A 15,800-nucleotide genomic window follows, 5' to 3' on the forward strand; every position below is an offset into this window, starting at 1 on the left:
GATCAAAGAAAAAGTCAGGGATAGTCGTTTATTATCCTCCGACTAACTGGCACAGGGATTGCATGTACACGTTCCAGAAAGAGGATACTGCAAATACTAAGTTTTCTATGAAAGTTAAGTCGTCTGGGCAAACATGGAGCATCCCGACATTTCATTCAGGGAGAGGAGGACACCAGCCTCAAATGCCTGCAGTCCGCCTGACCCGGCCCTCTGAGGCTCCACGTGGGGTTGCACAGAGCCCAACACGCTGTCCAGGCCTCCGGGAAGTGAAACTCCCCGCCTGTGCGCAGAAACTACGCTCCTGGGCGCCGGCAGCGGCGCGGAGGCCACAACGGCCATAGAGCGCCGCCCAGCGGCCCGCGGAAAAGCTGCAGGCGGGTCCGCGGCTCCCGGCTCGCCGCACCCCCACCGCCACCCAGCCAGTACCCCTCTCCGGATGCACAAGGCCCAACCCAAGAACTGAGACCACAAAATGGCTGCCGGCAGCCTTGTCACGTGACCCCTTTGTGCCTTTCGGGCCCCCGAACTCCGCGGGGCCCGGGTACAAGTGACCGGGGTCGGCGGGTGGCCTTCGAGGAGGGCCCGCCGGGCCGCGACGGCCGGGGGTCTAGGCCGGGGAAGGCAGGGTAAAGGCCCGGCCGGCGACCGAGAGTCGGCGGCGAAGAGAAGATGGCGGCCATTTTGTGTGGGTCTGCTGCTCCGCCGCCGCCGCAGGCAGCAGAGGAGCGGGGCCTGGCGGTGGGTCGGACAGGGGAGTTAACACGTACCGACTCCTCTTCCTTCTCCATTCCGGTGGGCATCTGCGGCACGGCCCGGTTTATCGAGGCGTATTCGTGCAGGTCGGGCAGATCCTCACAGCGGAAAACCGGCAGCGGCTTCGAGGCGTCTAGCGCCCGCGCCCGAAACGACAGTTTACTCATCTCAGGCGCAGCAGATACCTCTCCGCTCTGGGGAAACGGCCCCGGCCAGCGGGATCATGGAGAACCGGGGGTTCGGTCCCCACTCGCCTACCGCTGCCGGGGACTTGAGGGGCGGAGCGCAAAACCCGCCGTCCGGGCACTAACACCAGCCGGGAGGGTGGGAGGCTGTGCCGCTCCGCTCCTCTCTCGCTCGCTCTCTTCAATACGCCATGGCCAACATGGCGGACATTAAAACTCCACTGTGCGCTCTTCAGCCAACCCCAGCCATTCCCCACACTGCATCGCGCAGCGGCGCGGGCACGCGGGGGGGGGGAGCGCGGGCTCGAGGCCGGCGCCGGCACGGAGCGCGCGTCCCGCCAACCCCCGGCGCCCGCCACCTAGCTCCCCGCGCCGGGCAGCCGCGGCCCCCGCCCTCCGCCGGCCGGGGGGCAGCTAGGCCTAAGGGGCGGCGGCGCTGGCGGGCGCTCGGACGCCGGGAGCCGGCCTGTGGGTACCGCTCGCCCTCCAGCGCTCAAGCTGCTCGCTCACGCTCGCTCCCTCCCAGCGCCGTTTTCTGACGGGCGAAGGTGTCGGAAAACTGTCTCCACCCGCACGCCGGCTTTTCGAACGGCAGCGGGGGAGAGCTGTTCGGCGGTGCTTTTGCCCCGGAGTCCCGGGCTCGGGCACCGGTGTCATCCCTGCCTGGTGCTTCGAGGGGTCGAGGCCGCGGTCGCCGGGCGTCCGAGGGGCGCTCCGGAGGCGCTGCCCACATCCTACTGATCGCGGCAATTTAGGACTTTAAAATAAAAACGCAAACGAAATCAAGGGCAAAACGTTACTCTGGGTAAACTTTTTAGCAGCAATTATTTTTATGTCATGAAACTTTGGATCATTTAAAAGTATCATTTAAGTATCCATGACATTTGATCATTGGTCAGGTTCCCACCCACCCCGCTCATTATAAATGCTATTCTAATTCCGCTCCAAAGTAATTTTTCCCCTCCAGTTTTACATTTTAACTATTCATGTATACTATTTTATTGTAACTGATGCAAAGGATACGATGTAATCTTTAGAGAAAACATTTGAAGCACGGCCTTCAATTCTAGAGCGAGTTCTTTATATCTACTTAGTGTTTGTATTGGAAGCAAATGCTGTTTCGACCTAGCCACGGATTCACACTTGTCATCTATTCTCTGAACAGCTTGATAAAATTTAATCTTATAAAACCTGTAATGCACTCGCCAATCCCCCCCCCCCACTCCCCACATAAGGAAAGGCTGAATTATTATGAGAGATTAGATGATATGATAGATTACTAACATTTATTTGGTTCATATTACATATGAAAATGGGTATCCAGAGATCTCCTTCCAGTGGGTTTAATAAGTTGGCAGCAAAATTTCAAATGTTCACCCAGAAAAAAAAAAAAAATTGTCCGCTTTTCCTGCTAAAGGCTACGTAGTAAAAATAATCGTTAAATACTGGTTTTTATATGAGGTGTTATTAGCTTAGGACATACAGGCAAACTGCTATCTTCCAGGTTGGTTTTTAGGTGCCATTAATTATCACCTTTATTACTAAGTGTGCTGTAACAGCACACTTGGGGAAATTCTAGCATACTTTACTACACTTCACCAGGTGGGGAGATGATAAAGAGGTAGATTGCTGTTCTCCAAGATTATTCTAAAATTCCAATATTGAAAACTCACCTCTATAAGGCAGAGGAACTTAAACCTACCTTTGCTACATGGAGACCATGCATTTATTTATTCACTCAATGAGCAAACATTTATAGAGTCCTTATAGACTTCTTAGTGTGTTGCTGCTGACTTGTCAACCACAGGACTCCTGGAGGAGCTCACACAGTGGGGAGCAATACAGGTGAATTCTAATTGCCACAAGCAGAGGGGCGTTTTGATGAATAGACTGGGAATAGACTGGAGTGGTGTCCAACCCAGGGAAGCGATTCTAATAAAGTATTCAGGGAAGACTTTTTGGAGGAGACGATATCTGAGCCAAATTATGTGGGATAAGTATGGGTTAATGTAGCAAAATATGAAGGGAAGAAAGATATCTTAGGCAAGGACAGTAGCAAAGACCTCAGAACAGAGAGTGCATGCCACATTCTGGGAACCTTGCAGCTTTAATGTGGAATATGACACCTATTTAGCCAGATTTAACCATTCTGAAAATTCTGGCTGATTATAACAATACAATAACAGCCCTCTCCAACCTACAATATTAGATTCCTGAAAATCCTAGTAGTGGAATTTATGATTAAGGAACTTGGATTTTATAGGATAAAACAGGGTCTTAAGTCATGAGTGAACCAAGGAAGTGATTTTTTAAAAAACTTCACTAAAATAACAGCATGCAGAAAACTGTTTCACATTTGGTTCTGAAAGATGGCAAAGAATCCAGCTAGTAATGGGAATTAAATGGTAGAAGAAAAGGTATTCCTGGGAAAACATAATGTTTGAACAGTTGTTAATAATGGACACTCTACAAATAAATTCCTTATTTTCTAGAAATTCTCAAATCATCCTCTGTGGTAAGTTCAGAGATATGCTTACAAATTCAGTAGATCTTTTGCAGATCAAAGGGACATTCTCTTTCCCCTTAAATCTCTACTCATTGCCCTATATTTCCCATTCCCAGTTCCTTCTGAGTTTCCAAGGACCCAGAGGCTTGAGCCTCAAGTCTGTCCTATATCCAGTACATGTCTTTCCATTCTAAAGGGCAGGAGTATAGCTATAAAGATTCAGATTTAATTTTCTTCAACTTTCTTTATATAACCCAAACATTCCTTGAAAAAATAGTTAATCCTGCTCTATTTTTAACTTTCCTTTCTATTTCCAACTTAAAGTTTCCTTTTTCTAAGTGTCCCAACAATAGTGATTTAATATTCTCAACGCTGCAAGAATGTATACTAGGGTTAACCCCAAGTATACTAACCTTTCCTCAAAAGGAAACATGCATAAAAAGGGATTTGCAATGTTTAAACAGTTTCAGTTCATGTCACAATTGTATGATATCGAGGTACACAGTACTGTCATTGCAAGGGATACAAATAAAGTACTGGTAAATGGATAGCCAGTTAATCAAATGACAAGCAATGTAGTGAAATGCAGTGCTCTGGAAGTTCCAGATGAGTTGATCAGACATTATAGAGAAGGCAGCATGGAATTTGGTTCTGAAAGATGGCAAAGATTCCAGCTAGTAATAGGAATGAAAGAGTAGGAGAAAAGGGAGAAAACACAACTGTATGATCCAGCTGGAGGGAGGAGCAACTGGCAGGTGGCACTGAGGATGGAGAGTTTTAGATGGCCAGAGTTCAGTAGGATACTTCAACAAAAATCCTGTTGTATGATGAAACAGGTAAGAATTTGAGTGGACAGAGTAGGATAAGAAAGTAGAGACATAGTCTTAATGGTAATAATAATTATGTACCATGTTATCCTAATGAAATGTGATTTGTTTTTATATGAAGAACCCAGTACACAGCCCTTAGCAGGGCTTCATAGTGCATGTCACCAAATCAGTATACCTCAAACCCTACTTTTATTCAGTATCTCCCCTTCCCCAAGCATATATTATAACTGTTATTTATTTATTTTTTCCTATTAGTAAAGCCAAATTCAAATTAAAGTCCTCCTATAATTTTGCCTTACTCTCTCCAGCATCATCTCTCTTTATTGCTGAAGTCTTTAGATGTTCAGTTCATCTCATCAACATCTTCAGAAATCAACACATCTTCCCTGCTTCCTGATTTTTATTCTTTCTTTTCTCTCCTCTGTTATAGTAGACTATAACCCATCTACTTGTAGCTACTGAACTCCTATTTTACAGGAATGCCTTGAAGATTAAATAAAACAATCCATGAGAGGCATTTAGAATGGTTCCTGCCCACAGTGAGTACTCAGTAGATGTAAGCTACTGTTATTATCCTTCAAAATCCAACCCAGATATCACCTCTTCAATGAAATACTGACTATTTAATCTGCCTGGGCTCTAATTCCCTAATCTGAAGAACAAGGGAACAATTAGATGAATTCAAAATAATTCCCAAACCTACAAGAAATTCCTCATCGCTGATATCCGATTACTAAACTTTCGATCAGTAAGAGTAATACCTACTATTCATTGAGCACTCACTACATGCTAGGAGATGCAGAAGAACTTTGCCTTATTTCATTTATTTTCATGCCAGCCCAATTATGTATGTCTTGTTGGGTTTAGAGAGGTTGTGTGATCTGCCTATATTCAGGAAACTGAGGAAGGGCATTGCTGAGATGAGAATCCAGAGGGAGCCTAAGAAACCTGATTAAAATGAAGTCAGAAGACAGAACATAATGTGAGAAGGGAGAGAGATTTTGAGGGGCTTGTCAAAGAAGGGAGTACAGAGAGACGGTGACAGACAAAGGGTGGTTATCTGGGTCAAATTCTTAGGTGGGAGTGATGTGGGCATGTTTGTAGTAAAAGCAAAAATCATTTTAATGGATTAACTTTAGGACCCTCTTCCTTTAAGGCAAGAAAGAATGAGGGCAAGAATGGATACGGTTGCTCAGAGTTAAGTTTCCTTTGATGAAACTACAAGATTAAAAACCATAATACCGGTTTTGGTAGCTGGAATCTAGGTTCCTCATTCCTTTAAGCATTCAAGAAATATTTACTGAATGTTTACTCAGAACTATGCAACCTCAGAGAAATAATAAGACATGATACATTTAAGCTCACAGAGTAATATACTGTGTTTATATTTAATTGGGAAAATGTGAAATTAATGACTACAGAACAATCTCAACAATAAAAAGTGGTAGAATGCTAGAATTGAAAGCACTGTGCAAAAAGTAGTAATACTAATTAGTCCATTTCACTCAAAGTAATCATTTTTTTCTGTATTTTTTATATTCATAATAAGTTACATAAAGAAATAATAGTAAATAATTTTTGCGACATAACAGCTAGGAAACTGGGAGCCCTTTTTGTATTTTTTCATCTAGCAAAATATTACAATTTGCATGGCAATATATTTAACAAAAACAGTATTTGCACAACTGATACTGATTTCTTTATACTGTGATTTATAGATGAATTAGTGTACATAATACTTAGGAATGATATTTGATATAAAATATAATCATTCAATATATATGTTAAAATAATCTGTCTCTAACTTAAAAAGAATAATGGGCAAGTAAGTTATCAATCCAGCAAACTGTGGCAGGATGGATTCAAAGTTTTTTCAGTTTAACTTCATCTTCAATATAAATATTAACCAAACAATAAATAAATGAAAGGGGAAAAAAGAGAAAGAAATATATAAGACCTAAACTTTGAGAATGAATTTTTAAAAATCTATGAAATGGTTTCTGCAATATTGGAATTAAAAGAGAGAGAGAGAGAGAGTGACATATAGTACATCTCATTGTGTGATGTAAACACTAAAGTTAAAGAAAATTTATTCTGATGACAGTAAGGACTTCACCAAAATTTAGAATAACCTTCCAATCCCAAAGGGTAATTGGATAAGTTTGACTATTTTTAAGACTTGACTCCTTTAATCCTTATAAATCATCTGATCTTTCCCTCATCATGCAGGCAGATAATTGAGACCCCTGAAGTAATGGCATTTTAATGAGGGTACTACCAGATACAATTGAAGAGTGGTAGGCAGAATAAATAGAAAACCACTGGGAACTTGACCTTGAACAATAATAATGGGTAGCTAATAATGGAGAAATTATTTTGTTGTCTCTTTATGTCATACATCACAATAATTTGCCAGAAGAATAAAAGTCCATCTTAGAAAAATTAGAAATTTAAGAATTAAACCATACATATTTTTAAAATATTTGATAGTGTGCTTTTAAAATTGAATTATATTAGATTACTGTTAACCCATTAAACCACTGACTGGCAATGCTGGATATAGATCAAGTGCAAGTACAAGGTTCTGAGGAGCAAAAGGATGAAAACAGTGGGAGAATGGGAGGAAGGCAGGAAGGGAGAGAAGATGAGAAGAAAGCAAATCACAGAATGACCTTTAGATGCCTACTCATTGTGAGTAGATGGAGCATGCTACTTGAACATTAGTTTTACTAAGACATAAATATATGAACCTGTATGATATAAATGGTACATAGGGGTGAAGGAATGAAATTTAGGAACAAGAAAAAAACCTGGTAATAACAAAAATTTAAATTGAAAGATTTAAGTCAAATTTATCAATGGGTGGCAGACAAAGGAAGATTGATGGAAAGATTATACTGGACTATTGCTTCTATGTCCCAAGGAAGGAAATTATTTCTAGCTTTGCTTGGGGCAAAGAAACTTGGGGCACAGAATTATCTTTCTTACCATCAAATAAGCCAGTATTGGTGAAATAAAATGTTTCCTCTCACTGTGTTTATTTTTACTGATCTTTTGAGTAACATTGTATCCACTGCTTAGTTGAGCATTCCAAATCTGGTTCTTCCTTGCAGATCAGGGAAGAGAAAGTGATCATTTCAAAGCATGGAGTGAGATTGTAGGTGTGAAAATGACTCAAGCAGTGAGAGGAGGAGGGCCTAGAGAACAGAGCCCCAGGGAGCACTCACATTCAGGAGACAGCCAGAGAAAAGAGGCTGGGGGGAAGCTTGAACACAATCCAAGTGAGGTCAGCATTTCAAGGACCAACAAGGAGAAGCAAAAAGAATGAGGTAGTTGAAGATCATAGCAAGCCACATTTACATAGGATGTAAGATAGATTACATAGGGCAGAAGATAGATTGAAGCGTCCAGAGGTGAATTGGAGGAGTCAATCATTTACCTGGCACATCAATGTCAAGTACAAATTTGAAGTGATTTTCCAGTAACCTCCCATGTTATTTTGTAGATGCTTGTTTAGAGAAGTAAGACTACCTTGAGGGTAAAGATCAGTTTAGCTTCAGGACCCAGCCGGGAAGGCAGAGTGGCTACTCTCATCAGCACCTCCCACATTAAATGAGAATACATTTCAGTAATTCATGAGTCTCTCCATCATCCTGGTGATACAGTAAAACATACTTGTATATTTATAGTTGCAGAAGCTAATGCACCCAAAGACCCACTGTTGTGTCTCTGAGTTACTGACAAAGGTATGTGCAGCATTCTGGTCTTAACATTGTTCTGAATGAATGTTCCCAAACATGAGACTCATAAAGCCAAAAACCAAAACAATAAGACTGTGTTTGGATGTGATGATACATTTTGGTTTTAATTGATTCATTCATAGGGTTTACATTTTGATATTTTCATTTCTGTCAGTGTTTTCTGGCTTTCTTAGCTTTTATTTTTGCTTTTTTCTATGTGCTTATTTTATAATACCAGGATAAATATTATATATATTCTGTTTTGTGGCCTTTACTTCTCAATATCATTTGAGTATGTTCCTATCTCATTAAATATTCTTCTAAGAATATTTTTTAAACATTTATTTTTTAGTTTTAGGTGGACACAATATCTTTATTTTTTATCTTTATGTGGTTCTGAGGATCGAACCCAGTGTCTCATGCATGCTAGGTGAGTGTTCTACCACTGAGCCACAACCCCAGCCCTAAGAATATTTTTTGACAGATACTTCTCCTGTGTATGTACCATAATTTACTTATACATTGTTCTCTTAAGGAATACTGACTTTTATTATAAATGACACTTATAATTTTGATATAATTTTAAAAATAAAAATGATTTAAATTTTCATGGTTTAAGACACATGTTTTACCTGTTCTTTGAATAATGATTGTGTCAAATCTACACAAATAAAGATTGGCTACTTTATTATCCATCTGAGTAGTTGGCAAAAACCTAGGTTTTAAAAATGAGTATTTCCTCCTGATATTCATTTGGCATTTTCCATAAGTATATTTCATATAACACTAATCCCACATGTTCTGAGATGGAAATTATATAAAGAGTGATATATAAAACTAGTAAGGACTGGGGATGTAGATTGGTGGTAGAGTGCTTATCTGGCAGATGCAAGGCCCTGGGTTTGATCTCCCACACCATATCAATCAGTCAACCAATCAATCAATTTAATAAGTTAGGGAAATACTACCTATTATGCCTTCCTTCTTAAGATAGGTATAAGCTCATGAAGATAGGTATCGGCTAAGAGAAGTCCTGCCATTTACTGATGCTTAGCACATTATTTTTCAAATTTATCTAAACATGGAACCCCTTTTATATGTATGATTAATTGATACCTTTCATTCTATAAGAGCACATTTTGGGAAATTCTAGTCAAAAGAATTTAAGGAAACAGAAGATTTTTCTAATCAAATTGTTTATCTAAACCTTGAAGAAGTCTAAAGATCTAGTAAATGTAGAGTACTATATTTATTGCCATTAAGATTTCTACCCTGCTAAAAAACAATGTGAAAGAGACATTTAAATATAAAACTGAACTAAATTCTGAGAGGCACCTCGCATTGAGCAGATTGCTAAACCTTGGCAATATATTTCCTGTTTAACACCAAATTATCTAAAAATATTTAACCTTATTTCATTCACAAAACTTCTCTAATGAAAAGAACATGTTGAACTTTGATTAAAGATGTTTTGATTCTAATTAAAGTTCTTGGAGCTGTAGTTTCCCCATTCATAAAATAAGAATGGTAAGAATCTGCTAAGTTGTTACAAGGACTTAATGAAATAATTAATGAATAGAGCATGAAAAAGCCTGATTAAAAAAAAAAGTCATGCTCAATAAAAACAAGCTATTTTTTAATGTTATTTGTACTTTATTCCTTTCAACAGATCATTTTTGTTTTCTGAGCTTTATTTTTTGCTACTTGTTTTTTTGTTTGTTTGTTTTGTTTTGTTTTGTTTTCCCTTGTGGCTCTAGGAATCGAGCCCAGGATCCCATGCATGCAAGAGAAGTGTCCTACACTCAACTACATCCCTAGTCTTGAGCATTTTTTTTTTTAATGTATGTAAGGTATAAAGCATAATATTGTTTGTAAATGCTTCAAAACTTTAGCTAAGGAAAAAGAGAAATCCTCAAATGAAACCAAGGACCTGAAAGATTTTATAAAACTAAAAAAATATATATTATTCATCTTCAGAATATTTTGGTTTCCATTTAGTTTTATATCATCTGTATGTTTACATCCACAAGGAAATTTATGCCTCTTTTCACTTCATTAGCAAATGATTATCATCATCAAATGGGTGTTCAGTGACTGCTCTGCTCCATCTCCAGATCTGGTCAAGCAAGCTCCCCAGGAGTTTAGGGCCCCTTGGCACAGGTTGCTATTGTTTGCCTCAGGGTGAGTGCTTTGAATAAAAACAGTCAGATGATAAGTAACAATTTGCATTCAAAGCAGCCACACAGTGTAGTGAGAGTGGTATGAGGTACTGCATGGAACACTGGCTTCCAAGTTTGAAGATCGGGATCCCAATCGGACATCTACCCTTTACCAAGCTGTATGACCCTATAGAAATGGTTCACTTTCTGGGCCTTAACTACATACTGTGTAAAAAACACTTGTTCTCTTCCCTCTCAGGCCTTATGGAAGAACAGAGGAGATATAATGGTGGAAAATCTTTGGAATTTCCAAATGTAAGGAAGAATAGTTTTATTTCAATTTCACTACAGAGGTAGGGAATGTCACACATCCTCCATGACCCTGTTCCACTCATGTAGTAAATCAAAGAAGATTTATTGCTCGAGTAGGGCCCCTCCGCACATTTCCTTACATAGGTATCTCTGAGACAAAACCAAAATTCACTCATCTTATTTACTTTTCAATAGTCATGTTTTTCATTCCTTTTGATGCATTTTGCCATATTTCTTTAATATACTTTAGAGAATGTTTTGTACATTCTCTAAAGTATATTAACGGTCAGGGAATCTATGATAAATTTGCCTTATGTTGGAATAAATTTACCAGAATTATAATTTTTACTAATAAAAATGTTTCAACAAGAAGCCTCTTATCACTGGCTATAGAACAGAAAAATAAATAAAAACACTTTCTTCCTGAATTTTCTCTGCTGAAAATGTCTCCCATTTCTAAAGCAGCAGTAAATGCTGCTAGCAGAAGATATGCAGCAGTCTTAAGAAAATAAATGCCCAAAAGATATAGTGTAATGTAGTAGCTAAAAGTTTGGCTCTGAAGTACAATATGTTGTGGGTGTAAATCTCAACTCCCTTCTACCACTGTAAATTTGAAGAAAATTCTTAGCGTCTATGAGTTTTAGCTTCCTCCCCTGTAACATGGAGATAATATTACCTCCAGGTACAATTTGGAATAGAGATAAATCATCACATAACCAAACTTACTGAGATATTACTTTGGAGTAGGTGCTTTACACATATTATCTCATTAAATACATCAGGTCTTTTAAGACATCATCAGTATCTGTCATAGTAAGATTTTAGTAAGTATTAGAAATCATTATTATTATTAATCCCTCCAAAGCTGAATATTTTTCTTAAAGATTAAGGAGAGAAGGGTGGAAGTCAGCTAAACCAGGTCCCAAGTACCTTCACGTTAACATACATGCCAAACTGGGTTTACATTGGCTGTTCAGTCCTTCTTTCCCTTGAAGAAAACATTTAAAACCCAAACCTTTAAAACAGAAAATAATATTCTAAATTTACAAAGTGTTCTTTGCCCCTTCCTTCCTCCTCTCCTCTCTTTCCCTTTTTTCTCTTCTTCCTTCCCTCACTCTTTTCTTTAATTTTAGTGCTAGGAAGGGAACCCAGGATCTCATTCAGGCTAAGCAAGCTCTCTACAACTAAGCTACATCCCTAGCAAGTGTCCCTTCTTTAATAATTTCTCAAATCGCTTCCATTCAGAAAAGTATCAGTGCACACACACATCCGCACTTGCTTCTTCACACCAGGTTTTACATGTGTTCTTCCCACATCTAGTTTCTCTTCTATCTTTAATAAAACTCCCTTTGCCTTTGTTTCCTTGAGTTGTTCTAATATCTGTGCTTTTGCAAATAACTAAACATTTGTGGTCTGCTCAAAAAGCAATGGCTCTTCCACATTAACTTTGAGCGAGGCTTTGTATAATGATCTTTCTTAAAATTCTACCAATTCTCAGTAGGAATAAAACAATTTTATAGCATCTACTTTTAGGTATTTCCTCCTCATGTTGGTTTTAAAGATAATTTTTAAGAAGCAGAAAGCTTTCTAAGTCATGTGATGATTTTATAATAAAGTCATCAATGATCTAAAAAAAAAATCTATGCTGGGCTACCTTACCTATGTGAAAGAGTAATTCACAAGCATCTTTTAATTTTAATTTTAAAAGATGTAAGTTCCTATCCTGGATATACCACCAACCAACATGATCTTAATCTTGGCCTTCCTCTCTTCAATTTAGAAAAAAAAAAAAGAGAGAGAGAGACTAAACTTGCTGCTTTCCAACTGTTTTCAACTCTGCAACTTTAATTTTTTTAAAGTTATAGATGGACACAATACCTTCATTTAATTTTTATTTATTTTTATGTGGTGCTGAGGATTAAACCTAGTGGTTCACACATGCTAAGCAAGTGCTCTATCACTGAGCTATACACTCCCAGCCCCTCAACCCTACAACTTTATTGTTATATTTATTTTCCCCCAGTTGGCAGAAAAAAAAATGGAGATAAATGAAGTTTTTTAAATGTAAAAAACTGAGAAAAATTGAAATATGTGATTTCTAAAGAAACTATGCCTTTAGTATTTCCTAACTATACATTTACGTAGTATAGGGAACACTTAAGAGCAAATAAAATCTTGGGAGATATGTCCTAGGGAGTGTAATTTCAATGCCTGAGTCAAAGAGATAATGGTCCATTGGTAATTAGTAGCACTAACACTTGAAAGATTCTTTTGGGGGGTTCTACTACTAAATACCCACTTTACCCATAAGCTACACGCCGCCCCCCCAAACCCACTCAGCCCTTAAAGGATGGTTAGTAAGTAGCTTTGCCTTAAGTATGGTCAATTGTGATTTGAGAAATCCATGTAGCTTGTAAATATATCATTAAAACTGGAAAACAAGAAAGAGTCAACTTCAAAATAAAGGCTGAAGTCAAAATGATCAAAATAATTGCTTAGAAATAAAATATCTGCAATTAGTGAGATATTCTCCCTGGAAACATACAGGGAATGTCTATGTAATAAATTTAGAAAATAATTAACACAATAGTATTGTTTAGGCACTGAGGAAAAATGCCCAAAGCAACAACAATAGTAACGCTTTAACCAATTTAACAATTTAACAATTCAAAACGTGACAGACATATGAAGAGTCCATTTAAATCTAAATTTTAAAAACTTGATTATGTTTCATATGCTTTTATAAGTTTTCCTAACCTTCTTTTGTTTATTTGCTCTCACCTTTGTGCAAGAATCATATTATGAATTATACAAAAGAAAAAGATGTTATTGACCTTAATAAACTTAGTTCCCATAAACATAAACAGGGAGAACCCTATTTGTATACTGTGGTCTGAAAGGTATAATTTGATATCTCTATATTCTCAAAATTATCACTTTAGTTATTAAAATGTTTCATAAATTTACTTTACAAAGTATTTTCATCTCTTTCGATGAAAGAGATGAAATGGGTTGAAGAACTCATTTTCATGTTAATTAGCTTAAGTAAAAAACTGATCCACATGATGTGTGACCAGAAGAGTGGGAACATAATAGAATAAGTTATACTTTTTGTATGTATATTCTGCCAAAATACAATCCACTGTCATGTATAACTTAAAGACAACAACAAAAAAAACTTATTGTTTCAGATCAATATTTTCCGATTAATAATTGAATCGATATTCAATAATTATGGAATAGTCATCAGTTTATTTGCCTAGTTAAAGTGATAAATATGAAGCGTATCAATATACACAGATGGAAGTCTTTCTATAAAGTGAAACTCGGTAACAGAGACCAGCACACAAAGGCCAATCCATACACTGATCACAAACTGCAGAACATGTATGATGGCCACTGAAAGAATCATGAGGCCAAATAGAGGTTTTTTCCCTAATGGTGCAGAGTATGAAGCTGTATGATGACATCTTCTGAGAGAGAGCGAGTGAGAGGGGAAGAGTGAAAATGAAAGAGAGAAAAAGAGAGGGAAACAGAAAGAGAGATTTCAAGTGGGTTTAATGTAGCGTTTACAATGGGCAGTTCTAGAGCTTAAATAAAAATATTTGTGAAAACTTCTGGTTTTCCACTTTTAATATCACTAAGCATTCAAACACCTAAACAGGTTAGGGGGAGGTGAATTTTACCAGAAAAAAAAATCTGATTAAATGTAGTGTAATAGCTTTGAATTTAGAAACTAATATTTTTTCATTTGAAAGTCCAAAGGATTTCATAATCACAAACCCCTAAATTTTAAATCCCATGAATTTCCCATGCCAAATAAAGTGTATATTGAAATTCCAATTCAATATTTAACTATAATTTTATTTTAAAGAGTTCCCCATTTTTTCACTAGTTCCTTTAACACAATATAGCTGAACAAGTGTACTTTTAAGAAATGCCAAATCTTAAAATCATATAAAGCTATGTTTTCCATAGAAATGGAGGCTTTTGTATTGAACTCTGAATTCCTGTTCGTTTGAAAGAAAATAATAAACACACAACTGTTTCTATCCTTTCAAATAAATAGCAAAGCATTCGGCCACTAGTTAATCTAATAACAGTGTAGCTGTTATTTTTATTTTCTCTATTAATTTCTATTCATTTTGGGGGAAAGAATACTGTTATTAACATAAGCTGCTTTATAAATGTAAACAAAACAGTTGTCAAGAAATGTTACAGAAGCAAATTTACACTGTTTGAAGTTTTTGGTGCCCTCGTGCTGCCCCCTGCTGTCCAATGTCCACACTTACAGAAAATTGTCCTAAACTCCTACTTCTTTCTTCTTCCCATCAAGACCTACCTGGCCAGAGATTCAGAAGGCAGGAGTTTTCCTCTAAGAGGACAATGGGTTGACAGATTAATATCAGAAAGAGGCAGTTCCTTCCTAGTTATCCTTCCAGAATTTTCTGTCCAGGCAGCCCAAGCATTTGAGCTCCTGTTCTAGGAATGCTGAGTGACTTCCAGATTCCCTGACTTGAGATTCCAAACCCTCCCCATTCTGTTTCACATCCTTGCCCAAACTGCTTATCAAGATGAGAAGGCAGACCAAAAAATTCACTTTGGGGAGGCAGCACTCAACATTGTTTGAGAGGACAAAACTGTTTTCCTTACAGGTAAGTATACTTTAACTTCAGCAAAATTTGAAGTGTACAGTAGAAAGCACAGTAAATACTTTTTAAAGAAAATGTTAATTGTACTGTTTAAGAACACTTGATTGAATGGAGTAAGAGGTCAGCCCATGAGACTTTTAAGTAGACCTTCTAATTAAGTTTATGCATGATATTGGAACATTAAAGAGAACCCAGAAATCATCATGTGTAGAAGTTAAATTTCTTAGATATATAAAATTTTCTTAATTTCTTGAAAAATTTTCCTAAGTACCAAAGAAGGCAACTGTATAAAGTAAATTTATGAATTCAATATAAAAAGTTGGGAAGTGTTTAATTAAGTAATGCTATCAATTAAACCACATTATTATTTAAAAGGTCTATGGCTTCTAAAACTTGCAAGATTTAGAAATATGGCAAGAGCCAGAAACTAAATTTAAAAATACAATGCCTTTGAATATGAAAATTTTAAAAAATTATATTATTTCTTCAAAAACTCAAATTAGGGATAGGGATACAGCTCAGTTGGTAGAGTGCCTGTCTTGCATGCACAAAGCCCTGGATTCGATCCCCAGCACCACACAAAACAAAAAACAAACCTCAAATTAACTTTAGAGTAGTCCTTCAATATATAAGACTCACTTTTTTTTTTTTTTTTTTGTGGTG

At 37.8% G+C, this 15,800-nt stretch overlaps 1 protein-coding gene across 4 annotated transcripts in view; it reads right to left on the reverse strand.

Moving 5' to 3' along the window:
• Nucleotides 1-15,800, reverse strand: part of EPC1 (enhancer of polycomb homolog 1) — an 81,860-nt gene that overhangs the window by 57,079 nt on the left and 8,981 nt on the right. The window contains exon 1 of one of the 4 annotated variants that reach the window (XM_081298968.1): nucleotides 768-1,260. The exons of 1 other annotated variant lie outside the window; for it this stretch is intronic. In XM_081298968.1, coding sequence (XP_081155094.1) covers nucleotides 768-920 — 153 coding nt within the window. In that variant the 5' untranslated portion in view covers nucleotides 921-1,260. Of the gene's footprint in view, nucleotides 1-767; nucleotides 1,261-15,800 lie in introns of those variants that run through there. 2 more of the 4 variants (XM_081298969.1, XM_081298971.1) reach the window with 2 other exon arrangements.

This window comes from Spermophilus citellus, assembly GCF_964194105.1.
Source record: "Spermophilus citellus genome assembly, chromosome: 6".
Taxonomy (NCBI): domain Eukaryota; kingdom Metazoa; phylum Chordata; class Mammalia; order Rodentia; family Sciuridae; genus Spermophilus; species Spermophilus citellus.